The following is a 23,018-nucleotide window of genomic DNA, read 5'->3' as shown; positions in this document are numbered from 1 at the left end:
CTTCACAACTGTTTCCAAAATGTGGTTTGTGGGTAGGCAGAGCTTAAAGTGTAGCAGATTTTTGACATTTAGACTTTAGGGATCAAGAAAAAGCTAGGAAAAACATTCAATAGATTAAGGCCCTTTATATATATATGAGTATGTCTTTTTGATTGTACTTAAATATTTTGTTCATATAAAGCTTTTACTAATGTGGAAGTAAACCAGGAAACTTATGAGTTTTACCCAAATTTCTTATGTGGCAAGCACTTGCATTAGGGGTACACTGTAAATTAAATTTATACTATTAAATGCTTTGCCTTTTAGGGCCCTGGTTCTTACATCATGAATTACATAATGTACATCTTCTGGGCCTTGAGTTTTGCCTTTCTTGCCGTTTCCCTGGTAAAGGTATTTGCTCCATATGCCTGTGGCTCTGGAATTCCAGAGGTAAGCCATGCAATATTTAATACCATTAATCATTAAGTGATTGTTACAGTGTTTATCTTTTGCCTTTAGGGGGAAAAAGTAGTCTTTCTGGGGAAATGGTTTGTAACATGAGGAAGAAAATTAGAAAAAGAAAATCTTAAAAATGTAAGCTGATTATAGATATCACTGAAAGAAATTCTTCCCCATAGTCATTTTATCATTAACTGTGAGGGTTGATTTTTCTTTTTCCACCACTAATTTAGCACGTGACTAAACAAATATCAGAAGACTCAGTTATAAACCTGGAAAATTATTATGTGGCCTAAAGTTCTGTGATAGATTAGTTGATGTTTTGCTGCTATGAACCTGACTTGAATACGTTAATTCTCTTTTTATGACTTTTTTTTTTTTAATTTGTTTTTAATGTTTATTTTTGAGAGAGAGAGAGAGAGAGAGAGAGAGAGAGAGAGCGAGCAGGGGAAGGGCAAAGAGAGAAGGACACACAGAATCTGAAGCAGGCTCCAGGCTCTGAGCTGTCAGCACAGGGCCCAGTGTGGGACTCGAACTCAACAAACCACAGCATCATGACCTGAGCTTAACTGACTAAGCCACCCAGGCACCCCTATTACTGTCTTTTAACTAGATAAGTTAACAATTCTTGAATTTGGTAGATAATATTTATAACCATTTTATACTTGAAAATAAACATTTGATCATAGTGGGTCAGTAGTACAAACTTTTGGATTTTTTAAGTCAACATTAATTAATTAATTAACTAATTTAAGGTTTATTTAGAGAGAGACAGAGAGCATGATTGGGGGAGGGGCAGAGAGAGGATCCCAAGCAGGCCCCATGCGGTCAGCACAGAGCCTGACATGGGGTTCAAACTAATGAACCGTGAGATCATGACCTGAGCCAAAATCAAGATTTGGATGCTCACCTGACTGTGACCCACCCAGGTGCCCCTATCAACAGTATTTAAAGAATATATTGAATAATGTGATGGGAACTCATTTCTTTCCCTTTTTAATTTTTCTGTCTTAAGTAAGTTATCAGCTTTTTCTAGCACATTTCCTTTTGAAATGTAGTCATTTTTAAAATTTTGTTAGTTAAGAATGTCTTGGGGTGCCTGGGTGGCTCAGTTGGTTGAGCGTCTACCTTTTGGTTTCAGATGTGGTCGTGGTCCCAGAGTTGTGGGATCAAACTCCACATCGGGCTCCACGCTCAGCATGGAGCCTGCTTGGGGTTCTCTCTCTCTCTCCCTCTGCCCTCTCCCCTGCTGGTGTGGGCACGATCTCTCTTTCTCTCTCTAAAAAAGAAAAGGAAGGAAGGAAGGAAGGAAGGAAGGAAGGAAGGAAGGAAGGAAGGAAGGAAGGAAGGGAAAAAAAGTCTTTAATAAGGGGTAGTATCACGCAGCATTTAGCTGTTGCCACTTAACCGTTCTTAATATACAGGAAAATACTGTATGTGATGACAGTACTATGAGAAGACATAATTCCCTATTTCTGGCAGAATGTCTGAAATGTATCTATGTTTCTACAACAGAAATACTCATATTTGCCTTTTCCTGGTTATGTAATTACAACCCTTGTATTAAGGTATGTATTTCCTTTAACATGGCCTTGTATTTTAGTTTTGTTCATGAGATACGGTTGCCTTCAATCCTTGCTTGAGAAGATTAAAATTAGAATATGATACAGATTTATTATATGTAGCATAACAGTTAAGGCTTTTGAAAAATTGTGAATTGTTCCTTGGTCCACCTAAAAATCTTTGCAAGGTGGTTTTGTGAGTAAAACAAGAGAGTAACTTAAGTTCTCCTGTTTCTTAAAGAAAATTAAACTGTCTTATTCTTTCCTTTGTAGATTAAAACTATTTTAAGTGGATTCATCATCAGAGGTTACTTGGGAAAATGGACTTTAATGATTAAAACCATCACATTAGTATTGGCTGTGGCATCAGGTTTGAGTTTAGGAAAAGAAGGTCCTCTGGTACATGTTGCCTGTTGCTGTGGAAATATTTTTTCCTACCTCTTTCCAAAGTATAGCACAAATGAAGCTAAAAAAAGGGAGGTAAGTGTCTTTTGTAGTTTATTTCACAGATAAAAATCTATGACGTAGACTTACATCAGTGAGAATTTCCTAGTATAAAGATCACATTTTTACTCTACTCTTTGGATAAATTCTGTGTTCAAATTCAAGTGTGAGAATTGTTTGCTTCTTTTTCCCTTTGTGAGTACCTCTGATGTGTTTCAGACCCCATCCCCAGTGCTGCTCAGTTACCCCTATATTTTAGAGAGGTTTTGATGGACTACCATTGGTTTCAGTTGAATTTCACAAAGGTCTTTCCATTTGTTTTTGCTTTGCCTTACACCTTTCTTCCTCTGAAGTTTTCCCCAAATGGAACATTATTTTCTCCTCTGGAGGAAGTGTCTAATGCCCTCAAGAGATGTGTGTCATCTGCAGAGAGCTATGTGGCATCGTGAAGATGTTCTGAGGGCTTTAAGGACCCCTCAAGATTTAAATCAGGGATTCACACTAGAGGGAGTATAGGAATTCCTCTTTATTGAGCTGCTCAGGAGCATTTTCCTTTACCATTTATTTTAGGCCAGCCTGAGATCTCCTAGGAAGTCTTTAAACTTTATAGAGTTTCCTAATGATTCTAGATTGCTGTGGATATTTTCTAGAAGGAAAATGGGCCCCTGAGACCTTTTGTATTGGCTCTATACTTTGGGGGCCCAATCCTTCCTGTTTTCCCAATCTAATCTGTAGGCCAAGATGGTATGGTGCATCTTGGGGGTTTTTAAGGTATGATATTTTTATATCATTAAATAGAGAACTCAGAGGTCTGTGGCCCTAGCACAACCCTTTCATCCTGTTGTTTTTAATAATATAAGAAAAGAGTAGAATATTTTTATCAAACGATTTAATTCTTGAGTTGATACAATTCTAGGTCAGTTTAGTACTAACACATTGTTCATGCATTGGCAGCAGGTAGTCTAAAAGTGGAACACTTCAGATCATTATAGTTCCATCTCTGAATAATAATTGTGATTCCAATATTACCCTCTAACAAAAATAGCTGACATTACTGATTGCTTACTATGTATCTGCCTCTAAGTCCTTTACTTGTATTTTAAAATTTAAATCCACAATAATCCTATTAACTTGGCACTGGTATCCCCATTTATAGATAGGAAATTAGGCGTAAAGCTGCTAAACTTGCCCAAGATTGTACAGCAGAATGTCAGAGTATGGATTAAAATTTATTTTTCTGACTCAAGTCTATACTCCTTACCACTACTACTACTATGACTGTGTGGATCTGTACGTATGTTCAAAACAAAACATAACCTAAAACTGTATTATAACAAATCAGTGGCTAAAATGAAGCTATAGCATTTGTCCCTCCAGTGCAGTTCCTTTACTTGCTATTGTACCTTGATATTTTGGGGGGTAAATTTTATTTTTATTTATTCATTTTAAGTGCAAAATGTAATTTGTTAGGAAAATGTTACAGAAATTAAAATCACTTAAAATTTTAAGATACACACTGTAGGTGGTTAGTAATGTACAAGACATTAACTTGGTTCACCCTTAGCATATAAATGCCTAGAGTTTGTTAGTTGTGAAAGCATTAAGGTCTCATATATTGGCTTTCTTCCTAGTTCACTTCCTTGACATTTTTAAATTAAATGATTCCTTTATACTTACAATAAAATGTGAGTTATGACTACTTGGGTGTTTTGCCAGACAGCAGCTTGACAATGGAGATCATGTTCTTAACTGTATATAATTTAATTTTGATTATTTCCAGTTTCTTTTTCAGAAATGTAAAACTTGACCATTTGTGAAAATGTTTTGATAGCCTCAGATATTTACTGGAATGAAATAGTGAAAGGAATAATTAGACTCTTAGGAAAATAATTACAACATGAAATGTTTAGTGAACTTATTTGTGTAGTTGACTTCGTACTGGTGGAAAGTGGGCAATGTCCAAGTGATAGTCTGCGGGGGCTGGAGAGAGGGTCTGTAAGAGCTTTTGTGGATATTTTTGTCTTCTTTAACTTTATTGTTAGGCTTCTAGTTGGAAAGACTGTGTCATAAAGGGTAGCCATTGTGCTTTAGATGAGGTTTTCCATATTGGCAGTTGTAGTATTGTCACAGGATTTAGAGTAGTGAAAATAAGGAAACTCGATAGGTTTTAAGTTCTCTGGATATTTTAGTAGGATTTAGAAAACAGTAGTTATCTCACATCAATGTTTTTTGACTGAATATTGAATATATGAATGACCTTTCAACTAAAACAGAAGAGAAAAAAATACCTTTTTAGAGGAAATAAATATTTGCCTCTGTTTGGGGCGGTGGGTGGACATGCAAGTTAAATTCAGAAGAGGCATTTCAAAAATTCAAGCAACATAAAGAATTTTTATTTGATATATTTTAATTTATAAGAATATACGAAATAAGCCAAATCCTCTTTTTAGGTGCTATCAGCTGCCTCAGCTGCAGGTGTTTCTGTAGCTTTTGGTGCACCAATTGGAGGAGTTCTTTTTAGCCTGGAAGAGGTAGGTAAAAAAATACAGCAATTAAAATTATGTATAATTACCATTACAAATGTATTTTGGCACACATTTCAGTTTTGTAACTAGTGTAAGAGATGCAGACTTTGTTTTAAAAACAAAGATTTAATTTCATAAAGTTATTTTTCATGTATTCTTACATAAAGAGTAATACATTACACATGTTCTTTACCTTGAGAAAAGTCTTAAAAATATTATTCTTGTATAAATATTAGTGGTCATTTAAAATTTAACTTTGTTGACATATTTAAAAGTAAGCAGAAGTGAATTTGACTTAATAGAAAATATTTAACCACTATTTGTTAAATTATAGCCCATGTTTTTATTTTAAAAATACTTAATCAATTCCTAATGTGTTTTTGTGAGTTTTTGTTGTATGATTATTTCTGTGGCAGTGATTGATATTTAAAAAGATGATTTTAGTTCTGTCACTGGTGTAGTTTGTTTTTGTTCTCTCAAGACTTTTTACATGTTTACACAAAAATGTGACTGGGAATGTTTTAAAATTTACTTTTCCCAATTTTTGCATTCTTTTTTTTTTAATATAGAAGAGGCAAATACTTCTTTTGAGCTCATAGGAATTGGTGGTGATGTATTTATTCACTCTACATGATTGAATTGGAGGTGAAACTCATTTTGAAAATAAAAAAATGCTGTGTCTGAAGTAATTATTAGACATTTTTTGACCAGTTGATATTGTGAATTTATAATGATGTGATAGCCAAAGTTATTAAACATCAATCTTTTTCTTACCACAGTAAAATCTATTATATGTAAATTCTAGCTGCAACAAAAATTAGACTATGATATTCGCCATTCAACTTATACCATATTGGAAACATCTTAAAATTCTAGCATTAATTTTTCTTTTCCTTTTTTTTTTTTTTTTTTAGGTTAGCTATTATTTTCCTCTTAAAACTTTATGGAGATCCTTTTTTGCTGCTTTAGTGGCTGCATTTGTTTTAAGATCCATCAATCCATTTGGTAATAGCCGTCTGGTCCTTTTTTATGTGGAGTATCATACACCGTGGTACCTTTTTGAACTGTTTCCTTTTATTCTCCTCGGGGTATTTGGCGGGCTTTGGGGAGCCTTCTTCATTAGGGCAAATATTGCCTGGTGTCGTCGACGCAAATCCACCAAATTTGGAAAGTATCCTGTTCTTGAAGTCATTGTTGTTGCTGCCATTACTGCGGTGATAGCCTTCCCTAATCCATATACCAGGCTCAACACCAGTGAGCTGATTAAAGAGCTTTTTACAGACTGTGGTCCTCTGGAATCCTCTTCTCTTTGTGACTACAGAAATGACATGAATGCCAGTAAAATTGTTGATGATATTCCTGATCGTCCAGCAGGCCTGGGAGTATATTCAGCTATATGGCAGTTATGCTTAGCACTCATATTTAAAATTATAATGACAGTATTCACTTTTGGTATCAAGGTAAGTACTGATGTGAGGTGCTATTTAAGTAATCTTGGCATGTTCAAAACTTTTATGTGAAATGAGCAGTGAATGTTTATCTAAAAGTGGTTATTTCATAAATGTAGGCTGAAAAAAGTTCTTATCTTTTGGGTTTCATTTTAAATAATGGAAAAAAAAAGAATTCCTTTGGATATATTGCTGAGCATGGTTATTTGTTGCTGTGTAACACATCACCCCAAAACCTGGCAATTTAAGAGAACTATTTTGCTCTTGATATTAGGTCAGTAATTTGGGAAGGACTCAACTGGGCATGTTTTGTTCGTGGCCTATCATACATGTCATCAGACATGGCTAAGGCTGGTCATCTACCACCCAAGCTAGGAAGATTCAGAACGTCTGGCTCTTGAAACATTTCTCTCTCTCTCTCTCTCTCTCTCTCTCTCTCTCTCTCTCTCTCTCTCTCTCTCTCTCTGGTTTTTCCAGCATGGTGCCTTCAGAGCATTTGGATTTCTTACATGGTAGCTCAAGATTCTAAAAGCAAGTGTCCCAAGAGGACCATTTCTTACCTAGCCAAAGAAGTCATGCACCATGCCTCTGTTGCATTCTGTTTGTCCAGACTGTCACAGAGGCCTACCTACCTCTTAATTGGAGCAGTGTTAGGGAATTTATGATCATGTTTTATTTTTTTATTGTTTAATGTGTGCTTTTTTTGTTTTGTTTTGTTTTTGTTTTTTTGAGAGAGAGACAGAGTGTGAGCATGGGGGAGGGACAGAGAGAGAGAGGGAGACACAGAATCCAACACAGGCTCTAGGCTCTGAGCTGTCAGCACGGAGCCCGACATGGGGCTTGAACCCATGAACTGTGAAATCATGACCAAGCCGAAGTCAGATGCCTAACCATTTGAGCCATTTAGGTGCTCCCATGATTGTTTTAAACTACCACAAACTTAATGGCTTAAAATTACACAAATTTATTTTAGTTTTGGAGATCAGAAGTCCAAAATGGGTCTCACTGGGCTAAAATCAAGGTGTTCACATGGATTTATGGAGTCTAGCTTTTTTTTTTTTTTTTTTTGCCTTTTCCAGCCTTCTAGAGGCTTCCCACATTCCTTGGTTCATGGCCCCCTTCTCCCACTTCAAAGCCAGCAATGGGTGGTCAAGTCTTTTTTATCTTCATTTTTCTGACCCTATTCTAAATCTTTCTTCCATATTTAAAAAACATTTGTAATTACTTTGAGCCCAGTTAAGTAATCCAGGATAATCTCCTGTTTAAAAAAATTTTTTTAAGTTTATTTATTTATTTTGAGAGAGAGGCAGATAGTATGAGTAGGGGAGGGGCAGGGAGAATCCCAAGCAAGCTCTGCACCGTCATTGCAAAGCCCCATGTGGAGCTTGAACTCACAAAACTGTGAGGTCATGACCTGAGCCAAAACTGAGAGTCAGACACTTAACCAACTGAGCTACTCAGGCACCCATGATAATTTCCTGTTTTAAGGTCAGCTGATTAACAACCTTAATTTTACCGGCACCCTTAATTCTTCCTTACTGTATAACATAACACATTCACAGGAATTAGGATAGGGATATCTTTGGGGAGCTATTATTCCACCTATCATATTACTATAAGGTGTTAGCTTGAAAGGACACTGCAGACTCAGAGTTAAATTACTAGCCTATGGATACCATGTCTTTTTCCATCAAGGATTTAAGGGAGCTAGGCCTAATGCCCTGGGATGTTGCTTCATGTGAATTTATAAAAGAATAATATTCATTAATTAGTGATTTGCCAGTAAATATAATTCTCATATGGCTGTCAGTGCTGTATATAGGGAATCCGATGTCAGCTAATCCTTGTTCCTTAAGTTAACATTCACTAGTGATTATATGCTTTCACAGATGTAGATTATGTGGAATAACAGCTTAATTTCAACAAAATTGTAATGATGGTTTTTGAAATATGGTCTCTGTCTCTTCTGTTGTTCTCTATTTAGTCCACTGGTTATAAGAGTTAAATAATAGAAAAACCTTGAAGTTTAAAATGTTTAATCATAGTGAATCAAGTTAAAGCAGCTGTTAAAGCTCCTGTTTCTACAGTAAGTTGATTTTCTGTAAATCCCAACTTTCTCATCTTTAGTTGAGCTACAGGAAGCTGGAGACAGTTGTCAGGTCTTTGTTAAGTCTCACCTCGCTCTGTGCTCTGGCTGAAGGATCCTAATCAACAGGAGAGTGTAAAACATATTTTGATCTCTTCTATTTGGATAACCTTTTAATGATCCTAATGCAGTGTTCAACATGCCATTATTTTGTGCTCAGCTTATTTCGTTTCTGTAACATTTTAGAGCTATTAGTATTTTAATCCTTAAATGATCTCGCTTAAGGTATCTACTATTCCTATTTTTTTCATTATATTTAATTGATACATACTCTTCTCCATATGTGTGTGTGTGTGTGTGTGTGTGTGTGTGTGTGTGTGTGTATTGTTAAACAAATATTGAAGGACCTGATAAGCTTGTCCTCTTTACATTGTACTACTTGAGGAATAGCATGTAATATTTTTTTCATTTGGTAAACAACAAATATGTAGGGAGGATATAATCATGGAGTAAAGGACAGTACTTCACACTAAATTGATTCAGTTTAATGAAAAATGCTTCATATTGTCCTTTTTTTCCTTTCCCCGTTTCACCATGAATTAATGAAAATCGTGTTAGGGACTGGCATTAAGGAACCCTTGAGCTAAAGGATGAATAACCCTTAGGTTGGTTTAGAGAATGTTATTTGTTACTTTGTAACTGAAATCACAGAATTACTAAGGTATCATTAGAACAGTATTTTGCTGTAGTTTTATTTGTACTAGGATTTTGCTATATAAATAAAACGTGTAAAGAATCTAAAGTGTTAGTTAGAAATCCATAATTTAGGTTCCGAGCATATAAGTAGAGGATCTCTGTCCCCTTAAGCATTGTGGTTTTGTTACAGGTTCCGTCCGGCTTGTTCATTCCCAGCATGGCCATTGGTGCGATTGCCGGAAGGATTGTGGGGATTGCGGTGGAACAGCTTGCGTATTTTCACCATGACTGGTTTATCTTTAAGGAATGGTGTGAGGTTGGAGCTGATTGCATTACACCTGGCCTTTATGCCATGGTTGGTGCTGCTGCGTGCTTAGGTAATGTAACTGTGTCTGTGTATGGATGTTTGTGAATCTGAGAGAGAAGAGAGCGAGTGTGGGAGCACATTTATGCTTAATTGGTGAGGGGGGTGAGGGCGGTACAGGATGGAGGAAGAGAATGTTTTAACAGAAATGAAACCACTATTATATAGTATTTATGTAGTAATAGTTTTCATTTTGCCTGCTCTAAATATTTGTTAATACAAAAATTTAATGGTAGTTACCATCTTTTAAACATCATGTAATGCTTTGTGACAGAAAACATCTCAGTACAAATTAGGCTTAGTTTGAATCCTGTCAGGGAGATTTTTGGTTTTTTCATTGTCAGGGATCTTGGCTTACCTATAACAACTATAGCATGGTTCCTGAGATTAACATTTTAGCAAAGCTGAAGATTTGGTGCTGCAGTGATTTATAATTAGCTGAAAAGAAAGAGTTCTTTACCAGCCCTCTTTGATTTAAGGTGCATTTATAGGAAAATTAAAAAAGATAACTACTGTTTTAACGAAAAGCAAAACAAAGTAACTGCATTACTTACGAGTCTGTTGTCCTCTTGGATATGAAAAATTGATACTTTAAAATTTAAATGTCGAATTTTGGTTATGATATTAAATAGTTGGTATTTTGACTTACTTTTGTTCAATGAATCACAAATCTATAATTATTGATCTCCAAAAGAATGCTATCAAGTTAAAGTGAAGGACAGGACATTTTCACCACAGTAGCGGTGATTTAGTAGTTGTCCACTTTCTGTAAAGTGCTGTGCTAGGTGCAGTGAGTGATACAAAAAGAAGTGTAAAACATGGGCCCACACTTCAACGACAGTCAGATTGGGAAGGGAAGATAAGACCAAAACTGAGAAACAGTAGTAGGAAATATATAATAATTATATATAGTACTGAGTCTATGACAGTGTAGGAAACTAGAGGAAAAGAGAGCTGAAGTCGTTCAGGTAGAACAGGAGCTTTATTTCAGAAAACTAGTAGGATTTAAAGAAGAGGATTTTGTTGAGGAATAGAATCGTGTGAAATTGAAGGAATTGGAATAAATTTGAGGATACTGATACTATTGAAGCAGAGAGTGCATTTTGGATACTTTTGGGAAATGAAGTTGCATTAGTGAGAAAGAGCCAGGTAATGAAAAGGCAATCATCTGTGTCAGGATGAATTTGTGTTTGGAATAGGTCGTATCTGTGGCAGAATCGTGGCTTTGGCAGTTGTAACTTGACAACTTTGGGAATGTTCCTTTACTTTGATTTTTTATTTTCTTATCTTTAAAATAGAAATAATAACCACTAATCTCCTACAGTTGTTTTGAGCAGTATATGAGATAAAATGCATGTAAAGCTGTTAGCACAGTGCCAGGTAAAATAAGTTACTTGAGTTCAAAACAAAATTCTCTGTGAACTGATTAGGACATGCCTGGCATAGTGTAGATGTGTAATATGTAGTAGGTTCTTTCTCCCTTCTATTTTTAGGTTAAAAAGCAAAAAGGAAGAGTTTAAGCTTAATTATACAGTATGAACTGGCGAATCCTGGTAGGTTTTTGAGCAAAGGAGCAACATGATGAAAGTAGTACTTAGGAAAGATTAACCTGGGAACATGGCTTATAAAGTGGATTAAAGGTAATGGGGCTTGGAGTCAAGGAGGTAAGATAAAATAGTATTAAAATTAAGGAACAAAGTCTTGAGAGTCTGGCCTAGTTTGGTTAAAGTGACAATAGTGAGAAGGGACCAATAGATGGATATTTTGCAAAGCAAATCAGATAAGACTAGGTGAGAGTCTAGGTATTGGATTCAAGTAAAGGATGAACCCGGAATAACTATCTAGGTTGTCAGGAAGAACATGGTGCTGTGCTGGCTGGAATGGGTAGCTCTTTGGGGAAGAAGAGGACTTTGGTTTTAAATGTGTGGTATTTTTTGTGGCAGTGGGTCGTCCAAAGTCTTTTTACAGTTGGAAAACAAGACAAGCACAGCAATAAGGTATGCATAGTTGGAGACATGGAACAATGGCAACAGGAAGTAGAAAGATGTGGATTAGGAAGCATGAGCATAGAGGTGATAGTTCAAAATGATGATTTGGGGGGCACCTGGGTGGCTCAGTCGGTTAAGCATCCAACTTTGGCTCAGGTCATGATTGTGCAGTTTGTGAGTTTGAGCCCTTTGTCGGGCTCTGTGCTAACAACTCAGCACCTGGAGCCTGCTTCAGATTCTGTGTCTCCCTCTCTCTCTGCTCCTCCCTTGCTTACTCTGTCTGTCAAAAATAAACATCAAAAAAAAAAAAAAAAAAAAAAAAAAAAGAATGATGATTTGGGTAAATGAATAGATGAGTTTCTAAGGGAGAGGATATTACACTGTTAACATAAATCACAAGGCACCAAAATATTTTACTCATTTTGAAAAGATTTAGAGGAGAGAAATGTATTAATATTCTACCCACATAGGAGCTTTATTTGTAATGTGGTAGTAAGCAAGATAGCTATGATGTGCTTCACCAAATTCTTTAATTAATAATCAGCTTTTATAAGAGTGGAATTATATCTTTGCTATAGCAATAAACCAAAATGGCAAATTCGTTTCAGTTGGCTGTTTACTGTGAAGTAAACAGGTTTGGAAATGTTATTTTAATAGTCTTGTGTTTAACAAAGAAAATTGGTGTTTCTCTAGATCTTATTAAAACAGTGATAATTGTCCTAAAAGAGGAGTAGTAGTTTTCGATGATTATCCTTTTCACTAAGTTCTTTTTACAATTTGTGTTCAACTGCCTAGTAGAACAGTTCCACTGACCTGTCCTGTCCTCCTTGACCAGTGGTATTCATTTTTTTTCAGGTGGCGTGACAAGGATGACTGTCTCCCTGGTGGTTATTGTTTTTGAGCTCACTGGAGGCTTGGAATATATTGTTCCCCTTATGGCTGCAGTAATGACCAGTAAATGGGTTGGTGATGCTTTTGGTAGGGAAGGCATTTATGAAGCACACATCCGGTTAAATGGATACCCTTTCTTGGACGCAAAAGAAGAATTCACTCATACCACCCTGGCTGCTGACGTCATGAGACCTCGAAGGAACGATCCTCCCTTAGCTGTCCTGACACAGGACAATATGACAGTGGATGATATAGAAAACATGATTAATGAAACCAGCTACAATGGCTTTCCTGTCATAATGTCAAAAGAATCTCAACGATTAGTGGGATTTGCCCTCAGAAGAGACCTGACAATTGCAATAGGTACCCTTTTTTAAGAATACAGACACACATATACATCTGTCTGTATCTATATCGTGTATCTGTGGAATCTATATATCTAGATAGATAAAGGCATATAATGGATTTCTGGAGGAAAGGAAAACAATAATATTTAATTGGTTGGGTGTGTTGGAGTAAAGAGTATATTTTATTTATGTCCCTGAAAGTCTTATGCTCTTTAGGGATTTGTGAATTGTTTTCTCACTAAATACAGTTTTATCTTTTGATTTGGCATTGTTATCAGAGATTGGAGTCAGATTCTTTTCCCACTCAGATAAGCCTTGTTTATATTGTTTGTAGTAGCATGTAATATATGGCCTAGCAAGTGCCAGGGCATCCCAGTAAATACATTCTTATATTAACTTAATATTGGCTTATTTGAATGCAAACTTTGAAAAATTTCATCTTTGGTCTGTTTCATATCAGATTCACAATATTTTCCTTTTTCAGTTTTTGGATTTAAGTTTACAATAGTAACATGTAATAGCAACTTTGTTATTTTTTTAGTCTTTAAAAAAAATTTTTTTTAAACGTATTTACTTTGAGAGAGAGAAAGAGAGAGCGACAGGGGAAAGGGCAGAGAGAGGGAGAGAGAATCCCAAGCAGGCTTCTCGTTGCCAGCACAGAACCCAATGCGGGGCTTGAACTGATGAACCATGAGATCATGACTTGAGCTGGAACCAAGCGTCTGATGCTTAACCAACTGAGCCACGCAGGCTCCCCTATTTGTTTATTTTATTTTATTTTTTTTAAATTTTTTTTAACGTTTATTTTTGAGACAGAGAGAGACAGATCATGAATGGGGGAGGGTCAGAGAGAGGGAGACACAGAATCCGAAGCAGGCTCCAGGCTCTGAGCTGTCAGCAGAGCCCGATGCGGGACTTGAACTCAGGGACCGTGAGATCATGACCTGAGCTGAAGTTGGGCGCTTAACCGACTGAGCCACCCAGGTGCCCCTGTTTTTTTATTTTAAATATTTATTTTTGAGAGAGAGAGAGCAAGAGTGAGGGGGGTAGGGGCAGAGAGATTGGGGGACAGAGGATCCAAAGCAGGCTCTGCACTGACAGCAGCAAGCCCAGTATGGGGCTTGAACTTAGGGACTGCGAGATCATGACCTGAGCCGAAGTCAGACCCTCAACCTACTGAGCCACCCAGGCGCCTCTGTAATACCTACTTTAAAGTGAAAAATCATTGAGATTTTATTTTTGGTGAAATACTGTGTTGAAAAGTATATAAGTTCTATTGTATTATGTGCTGATATTCCTACAAATAATGTTTAAAGGCATTAGCCATAGTATGCTATTTCTTGGGGATAAAGTAAACTGTTTTGGTTTATTTTGTTTTTACTTATTTTTTAAATTTTATTTAAATCCCAATTAGTTAACATATAGTGTAGTAATGGTTTCAGTAGAATGTAGTGATTCATCACGTATGTATAACACCCAGTGTTCATCCCAACAAATGTCTTCCTTAATGCCCATCACCCACTTAGCCCATCCCCCCACCTACCTCCCCTCCAACAACCCTGTTTGTTTTCTGTATTCAAGAGTCTCTTATGGTTTGCCTCCCTCTCTCTTTTTGTCTTATTTTTTCTTCTCTTTCCCTATGTTCATCTGTTTTGTTTCTTAAATTCCACATATGGAGATAAAGTAAACTTTTTATGAGGAGTAAACAATTGTTTGTGTTCCTCCAAAATTTATTTTTCTCCTTATCTTATAGTCCTGCAGTATTGATGAGGAGGCTAGGCTAGTAACACCATTTCTATTCAGTCCGATTCCTTTCCCTCTCTTCTCCCAACCCCCAAAAGTGATAAATGATATTTTCATGAAGCTGTTGCTTTCATACTCCCCAGTTTTTAGTAAAGGACCCTAAGCTGCAAATGTCATGCCTTTGTTCCTTTGAGTCTCTACAGCTTATCTCTTGGCCACTGCAAAAGGATTGTGAAAGATTTTAATTCTTGTGCCATTTGAAGAGGGAAGATATCTAGTCTAGGATTATTTCTTAAATCAGAATGGAAATGCAAATGCTCAGTTTATAAGAGTTATCAAAACAAAGGAGCCTACAGAAAATATCCTTACAGTTAAGGAAAAGCCTACAGCTTTGTAGGAGTTTTTTAAAGACTAGCAATCTCATCATTCCAAGTTTTGCTGTAGGCAATAGAATATTTGCCAGAATGGGCGAAGTATGTGGTCACACTTGGCTCTTGTATTTAAGTGTTTCAGCTTCTAATCTAGTACCATGGCCAAACCTACAATCACAGAAGAATTTCATTGTTCAGATTCCTATTCTTTAGGTTTTAATGGTAGCCAGCCAAAGAAAAGAAAAAGGTCAGAATTCTGGAATTTATATAGAAATTTAAAGGAAAAAAGCAAGGTTTTTAAAAGATAAAGTGGTCAAAGTTAAGAATTACTCATATTCCCACTGATTCTGTGGATATGTTTTTCAAAGTATTGTTACTGTCTTGAAACAGAATATTGTGATAGTAGATAATGTCAGTTTAGGGAATAGATGTATTTTAGGCATGCAATCAGAAACGTTTCACATGATGACTTTTAGAACATACCTTACATGTTTACCCATGTACATTTTCATAGAGTTTACAGTTTTGAATGAGAAAAATAGGCCTGTCCTTGAGGCTTTGTATATATGTATAATACATAAAATATGGGGTGCCTGGGTGGCTCAGTCAGTTGAGTGTCCGACTTTGGCTCAGGTCATGATCTCACAGTTCATGAGTTCAGGCTCCACATCGGGCTTTGTGCTGATAGCTCAGAGCCTGGAGCCTGCTTCAGATTCTGTGTCTCCCAATCTCTCTGCCCCTGCTACTCTCATGCTCTCTGTCTCTCTCAAATAAATAAGCATAAAAAAAAACTAAAAAATTATAATATAATATAATATAATATAATATAATATAATGTAATATAATATAATATAATATAACATAACATAACATAACATAATATAACATAATGTGGAGACTTGGTTAAGTTTCGGACTCTTGATTTCAGATCAGGTCATGATCTCACTGTTCGTGGGATCAAGCCCCACATTAGGCTCTGCGCTGACAGCACAGAGCCTGCCTTGGGGTTCTCTCTGCCTCTCCCTGTCTCTCTCTCCCTGTCTCTCTCTCTCTCAAAATAAATGAACATTTAAATATATACATATATTATAATTAATCAAATATATATAAATATATATAAATTAATTAAATATATATAATATGTAATTTATATGTATTTGTATGACATACTTCATGAAAGACAAAAAAAGAATGCTTGAGTAAGTGGTAAGCTATATACTATATCCAGGATTGGGAAAGACCAAGGTTTTGTGTTTTTTTATGTTTATTTATTTTTGAGAGAGAGGGCAAGTGGGGGAAGGGTGACAGAAGGGGACAGAGAGTCTGAAGCAGGCTCAGCCCAATGTGGAGCTTGGAACTCATGAGCCGTGAGATCATGACCTGAGCCAAAGTTGAACAGTTAACCAGTTGAGCCACCCAGCACCCCAGGAAAACTCAAGATTTTGAAAGAACAATTTTCCCATAATTTATTTATAAACTATACTTTTGTGTCATTTCATTTTAAAATGTTTATTTATAGATAGTATATTCACATAGTTCAAATTCAAGAAGATTAAAAAGTATACAGTGAAAAATCTCACTCACCCTTGACCTCATAGTTACCCATTTAACTCTCTGTAGGCAGCCATCTCTTTGGTTTCTTATGTACTCTGGTAGATATTATTCTATACTTATATATATATCTTTTTAAACGAACTGTGTCATGCTATCCAATACATGTGTACTTTGTTTTTTTGTTTTTTGTTTTCACTAAGCAATGTTTTCTTGGACATCTACCCAAATGAGTATGTAAAGTTTCTTCATTCTATTCTTTTAAGCTACATAGTATTTCTTGAAGTAGATGTACCATGGGATACATCATGATTTCTAAAATCAGTTCCTTATTGATGGACATTTAAGATGTTTACAATTTTCTGCTATGATAGAAATTGCTCCCTCATATATTTGATAATCTCCTATTTTTGACTCTGTGCCTATGTGCAAATGGACAAAAATTACTAGAAGTAGAAAGTTGGATCAGAGAGTAGGTGCATTTGTAATGTTGTAAGATATTTTCCTATTGCACCAGGTAGTGATCATGCCATGTACTCCCACCAGCAGTGAATGACAGTTTGCTGTGTTAAAGTTTAGTTCAAATGGAGAGATTTCTTCCTGCATTTTTGTGTCAAGATTAAGTGAGGCTGGATGTTTTATAGATTTGTTTAAAATGAAGCATATTTAACATTTATGGTGTGAATAGTCTCCTATTTTCCAACTTGAGTCATAAAAATACACTTTTTCGTTTCTATTTATGTAATAGGAGCTGTAAGTTTTACAGGGAGATTCTCAGTGTATGAAAGCCTAAATATCATTGACATATTGAACACAGTAGTATGGTACATGACACAGTGACAGACTCTTCCCTTAATTATACTCTCCTGTCCCCTCAAGGTTTTTTCTGCGGAATAAAGCTTTGGCTTGCATACCTAGGAGAACTAATTCATTAAAGGTTTCCCCTTCCATAGCAATATTATCAACCTTAGAAACCTTAAAATACAGTTTACTCAATAATGTGCGTTGCAAGCAAGCTTTTTGTTTATCTCTTTATAGTAGTTAAAATAAACTTTATACCTGCTTGGTTAGTTGAAATACCATTTTGTGGATTTAGAGACTTCTTTGCTTTCTACAGTTAATACAAGTGATGTAAGAATTCTAGATCCCTGGGGAGTGTTTTTGGACTCTATCACTACCAGGTTTCACATTGTCAAAAATGAAGGGGACAGCTCATGTACCTTTCTTTTTTGAGAAGTTTTGAGAAGTCAAGCCCTTGAGAGTATATTAACATGAATGGGAAAAATAAGACATAAAATTTGTGGGGAGAAAGGTGATTACTTACATTTGGACATTTTGTTAGAAAAGAACCATTTCCATGCTCCTGGAAGTGTAACTCTTTCCTGCATGCACACTTTAAGAAACTGTGTGAATCATATCAGAAAATGAAAACTATGATGATATTTTCTGCTTCAAAAGCCTTTGGATGGCATTCAAAAAATTGTTTTTTTCAAACAAAGGAAAACAAACCTAGCAGATGTCCTGACGCTTTGTAAGTATTCAGTAAATGATGCTTGTTAAAATAGTTACTGTATTCACTTAAATGACAAATTTAAGTCAGGCTGAATGTTCACTACCCTGTACCTTGTTATTTCAAAGGAACATTCCAATAAATTAAAAAATAAATTAGGTTAAGAACTTTTTCTAAAATGTTCTGAAACTTTTGTCATTAAATGGTTTATTTAAACAGTCTATAGCATATTTTCATTGATGATAGAATATTTGTTATTTTAAGATATTTAAGTTTGATGAGTGGGCTTGGTTTTAACTCAGAATATCTGTCATATATGATAATAGTATTTATACTCCACCATTCACAGGTCGTTAGTCAGAGGCTTCTATGGGTTAAGAGCAACCTAAAGAGCATTTTTCAAAAATCATTTACATCATTTGCAAATGGGATTTCTTCTTTTCCATGCCTTTATCATGCTTTTAAGGTGGGTTAGTAAGTATTAGCCATTAGAACTTCAGTTAGTGCCTTCCTACCTGAATGTGTCACAACACAGTTAAATAAGGCTTTAGAAGTCAGAAGGAGTAAAAAGAATTGTAGTATTTGTTTATGAGTTCTGTATCTGCTTCTTAACTTGGGACTGATGCTTCTTATTTTGGCTTAAGTATTTTTGTAGCAAAATTCATGTTTAAAATATGTTTAGTATAGCAAATAGCATATTTGTGAACGTTTTGAATACATACTAACTCCAAGTAGAAACATAAAGCTCTTTATTTTTGTATTCTCTCCATTTCATGAGTTTCCTTTTTCCTCCTGTGATCTCTGTTGTGCAGTTTTCTGTATCTTTACCCCTTCTTGTCTGGCACTTTCAAAAGTAGGAGTGGGAGTGGCAGCAAACAGAAGCACTTGAAGCAGAGCCACACTAGAGACAGAAATGAGCAGAGCCTTTGTAAATAAAACCTAAAAAAAAAAAAAAATAAGTCTGCGTCCATTATGTGCATAATTGTAGTTTAAACGCACCTATTGATGTTCATGAGTCACCCAGAAAATGAAACTTTAACATTAGAAAAGAGAAAGAACTAGCTGATTCATAGAGGTTGGAGTATATGCAACATAGTCAGAATTAAGAGTGAAACTCACTTTAGCCCCCACTCTGCAGGATGAGTGACATTTTAACACAGGCAGGTGTTACTTGATGATGGCTTTTTTTTTTCTTCTTCTTTTTTTTTTTTTTTTTAAATTTTTTTTTTTCAACGTTTATTTATTTTTGGGACAGAGAGAGACAGAGCATGAACGGGGGAGGGGCAGAGAGAGAGGGAGACACAGAATCGGAAACAGGCTCCAGGCTCTGAGCCATCAGCCCAGAGCCTGACGTGGGGCTCGAACTCCCGGACCGCGAGATCGTGACCTGGCTGAAGTCGGACGCTTAACCGACTGCGCCACCCAGGCGCCCCTCTTCTTCTTTTTTTTTAATATATGAAATTTATTGTCAAATTGGTTTCCATACAACACCCAGTGCTTGATGATGGCTTCCTATGATAAACTGTGCTCTCATAATTTGTGCAGGTTTTAAAAACCATATTTCAAACATGCTTCCTTGTCCCCCAAAGTTAGAAAACGGCTTCAGCCCCAGTGAAGAAAATTGATGTACTAAAAATATTTCATTTACATGAAGACGATTTGTTATTGGTGTATTCTAATTCTGTCAAATATAAGAAATTACTAAATCAGTTTTCAGCGGATTCCTTTCTTGGGGTAGAAGATAGGAAAAAATGAAGGGACCAAAAGTCATGGGATACATTTGTTTATTCTTTAAAGTCTCCCAGAAAGATTACCCCTAAACAAATTAAGTTTTGGTCATCTCTATCTCTTTTCAGAAAGTGCTAGAAAAAAACAAGAAGGCATTGTGGGCAGTTCTCGTGTGTGTTTTGCGCAGCACACCCCATCTCTTCCGGCGGAAAGTCCTCGGCCATTGAAGCTTCGGAGCATTCTTGACATGAGCCCTTTCACAGTGACAGATCACACCCCAATGGAGATAGTGGTGGATATTTTCCGAAAGCTGGGTCTGAGGCAATGCCTTGTAACTCACAATGGGTAAGTTTAGTGAAAGAAATCAGTTCGCTTACTGGAATTTATGATACTGTTTAGTGGAATTCAAATTCAGTTATTAGGAAGGACTGTAAGTCAGCTTCCGAGTGGGAAGGTCTGTTTTTTTAGTGTGGTTATTATAAGTACAGGATCAGTATTGATCAAATTGACACTTACCAAGAATAAAAACATTGTCAACTGCCAGATCTTTGCCAAAACATAAAGTAGTATTTGTCAGGAACACTTCAGAGTTGGCAAAGAGGTTCTGAAACACCTCCAACATGCACATTGAGCTTAGAGTATTTCCTCTATTAGAGGAGGGGTGAACCTAACCTGTACGGAGTAGAGAAAAACCTGTTTTCTTTTTGTAAGTATTTCATTTTTTAATGTAACTTTCTAGTTCAGTAGAAACTTTCTAGATATTTTGCTGCTCGCTATTTTAGCCATTATTTTACTTATCATATAATGAGGGAAATAATATATAATTAAATTTGTAAATTAGCTAAAATCCTCCTTTGGCAAATATTTGTTTCCTCTTCTCTACCTTTTCTGTCCAGAAATCTTTTATATAAACTGCTAATGACAAACACTCATGTATTTAAAATGTGTAAGTTGATGAATTTATTTGTCCTTTCCACATGAACTACCAGTGTTTCTCCAGGGTAGGATATTGACAAGTTTTGCTTGGCAGATATCAAAGGGACACAGTGGGGATGGTATCTACGGGCTGCTCAGCGGACGCACTCCTGCTTCACTGCCTCTGCTCCCCTCTCCCCCTGCACCTGGGGTCTCTTTCCCCACCTGCTCTCTCTCTCTAGTCCCCTTTGCTTCCATCACATTACTGTTCCTAGTTGAAATACTTAAGAACATTGTTTTATCTGAAGGCTGATAAGAGGAAGGCTAGAAGTGAGAAACAAAGGTACTCTTGATTATGCATAAGCCTGCACAGCCTGAAACTGGTTGAAATAGTAAATACTTTAGAGAATCACAGCAGGTTTAAAAAAAAAAAAATATTTTGTACAAAATATGTGAGTGGCAAAACACATGACCCCTTTCTAAAGAAAGGAGGAGAAAAGAAAAAAAGGGAAGGAAATATGTGTATCGAGCACCTTCTTTGTGTTTCTTATTTAACTTTGTATATCTCTGCAAAGTGGGCAGCAGCCTCCCTGCTTTACAGTGTAGTCACTGAAGCTCAGAGGTTTCATAATATGCCCAGTCATGTGGGTGGTAAGTCATGGTTCAGGGAATCGAGTATCTTTCCAATTTTAGAACCCGATCTCTTGCTACTGCTTTTACACTGTTAATGACCAGTAGAGTGTATCTTCTTTCTTTGTGATTTCTTAAACTACTACAATTTTCTTGAACAATACATTAGGCCATACTAGGTTAGGAACAGAAATATAAAGGTAGAGAATTAGATCCAAGTTCAGTGTTTTCACTATGCTAACCAATTAAAATCACTCTAAATAGTGGCTCAGGCGGCTAAGCATTTGACTCTTGATTTCAGCTCCGGTCACGATCTCACAGCTGTGAGATTGAGCCCCACATTGGGCTCTGCGCTGGGTGTGGTGCCTGCTTGGGATTCTCTCTCTCTCTCCTTCTCCCTCTGCCTCTTCCCTGCTTGTGCTCTCTCTCCCTCCCTCAAAAAAATAAAATAAAATAAAATAAAATAAAATAAAATAAAATAAAATAAAATAAAATCACTCTAAATAGTGTGAAATAAATTATATTGAAGGTACAAAACTCTTGATTAAAGGCAGGAAGTTTCAAATTATTAAATATCACAGATACTGATTGGAGAAGAGATGTATGATAACTTTTAATGTTTAATAAAAAAATAATAGTACCAGGGCACCTGGGTGGCTCAGTCGGTTGGCTCTCTGACTTTGGCTCAGGTCATGATGTCACAGTTTGTGAGTTCGAGCCCCGCATCGGGCTCTGTGCTAACAGCTCAGAGCCTGGAGCCTGCTTTGAATTCTGTGTCTCATTCTCTTTCTGCCCCTACCCCACTTGTGCTGTCTCTCTGTGTCTCTCAAAAATAAATTAAAAAATATAAAATAATAATAATAGTATCAAACTTCATTGTTTAAAAACTTAATAAATACATGTTAAATGGGGTAGCTGTTTATGAATTTGTACTGCTTTGGGGACCCTTTTAATTATAAATGGCTCAGTTAGAAACTAAGCTGAGTTGTTACAATTTTTACTTGCTTCCAGTTATTCTCTTTGCCTGGCATGGTGTGTCCTTTTACGTGCTAATACATATAAATGTCATTCTCTAGTCATGATTACCTGTGATCACCAAGCTGGATGGGTCAGTTACCATATTTCACTTTGCTGCTTAATTTCCAGATTTTTGGCAGCACAAATATTACAAAGGAAAATACTTAAAGTGTAAAACTTAAAAAATGGGGGTGGGGGAGGACAGCTAATTAAAATCTTACCTGATATTGCCTGTTTATAAGAAAGCTTTGGTGAGGGGGTAGCTTTTTCTAAAAGAATATGTTTAATTGCCTTGATTATAATTCCTTATTTCTGTACTTCAAGGAAAATAAGTCGATATATAGAGAGAGAAAGAAAGAGATCATTAGGAGTGGTAGCTCTTGGGTCTTTATTTTCTTTGCAGTATGTAAGGAACGTAGAGCATTTTATTCTCACTTGAAGTTAAATGATTTAAACCTAGAAAAGAAACCATACCTTCTGTATTTTAGTGGATAGTGTGAAGATCCGGATAACTGTCAGCATCTTATAGTTCATATTGGGTCCACAGAGGTAGAAAGTAACTGTTTGGGGAAAGAGGTGCAACAAGTCCAGACTCGTAGATGCAAGTAGAAAATGAGAATAGAGAGATGAGGGGGAAGTGTGTCTGTGAATTTTAAAGATGTCAGTTATATATTTCCCGTATTTTATATTTTAATTAGCAGAATTTCTCAAAATCTTTTTAGTGTTGGTGGAACTAGCAGGATGTTAAATAAGCATTGCTTAGA

The 23,018-nt window shown here is 36.1% G+C and overlaps 1 protein-coding gene across 4 annotated transcripts in view; it reads left to right on the top strand.

The window, feature by feature from the left end:
- Window positions 1-23,018, top strand: part of CLCN3 (Cl-/H+ antiporter 3) — a 97,010-nt gene that overhangs the window by 67,207 nt on the left and 6,785 nt on the right. For all 4 annotated transcript variants that reach the window (XM_025921474.2, XM_086703877.1, XM_086703875.1 and 1 more), the window contains 7 exons: window positions 307-429; window positions 2,274-2,480; window positions 4,895-4,975; window positions 5,884-6,429; window positions 9,390-9,576; window positions 12,407-12,805; window positions 19,821-20,037. In XM_025921474.2, coding sequence (XP_025777259.1) covers window positions 307-429; window positions 2,274-2,480; window positions 4,895-4,975; window positions 5,884-6,429; window positions 9,390-9,576; window positions 12,407-12,805; window positions 19,821-20,037 — 1,760 coding nt within the window. The remainder of the gene's footprint in view (window positions 1-306; window positions 430-2,273; window positions 2,481-4,894; window positions 4,976-5,883; window positions 6,430-9,389; window positions 9,577-12,406; window positions 12,806-19,820; window positions 20,038-23,018) is intronic.

The sequence above is a fragment of the Puma concolor genome, chromosome B1 (assembly GCF_028749965.1).
Source record: "Puma concolor isolate L17-30 chromosome B1, mPumCon1.1.hap2, whole genome shotgun sequence".
In the NCBI taxonomy this organism is placed as follows: Eukaryota; Metazoa; Chordata; class Mammalia; order Carnivora; family Felidae; genus Puma; species Puma concolor.
Note: the sequence above shows the minus strand (reverse complement) of the source record. Positions and strands in the feature narration are given on the sequence as shown.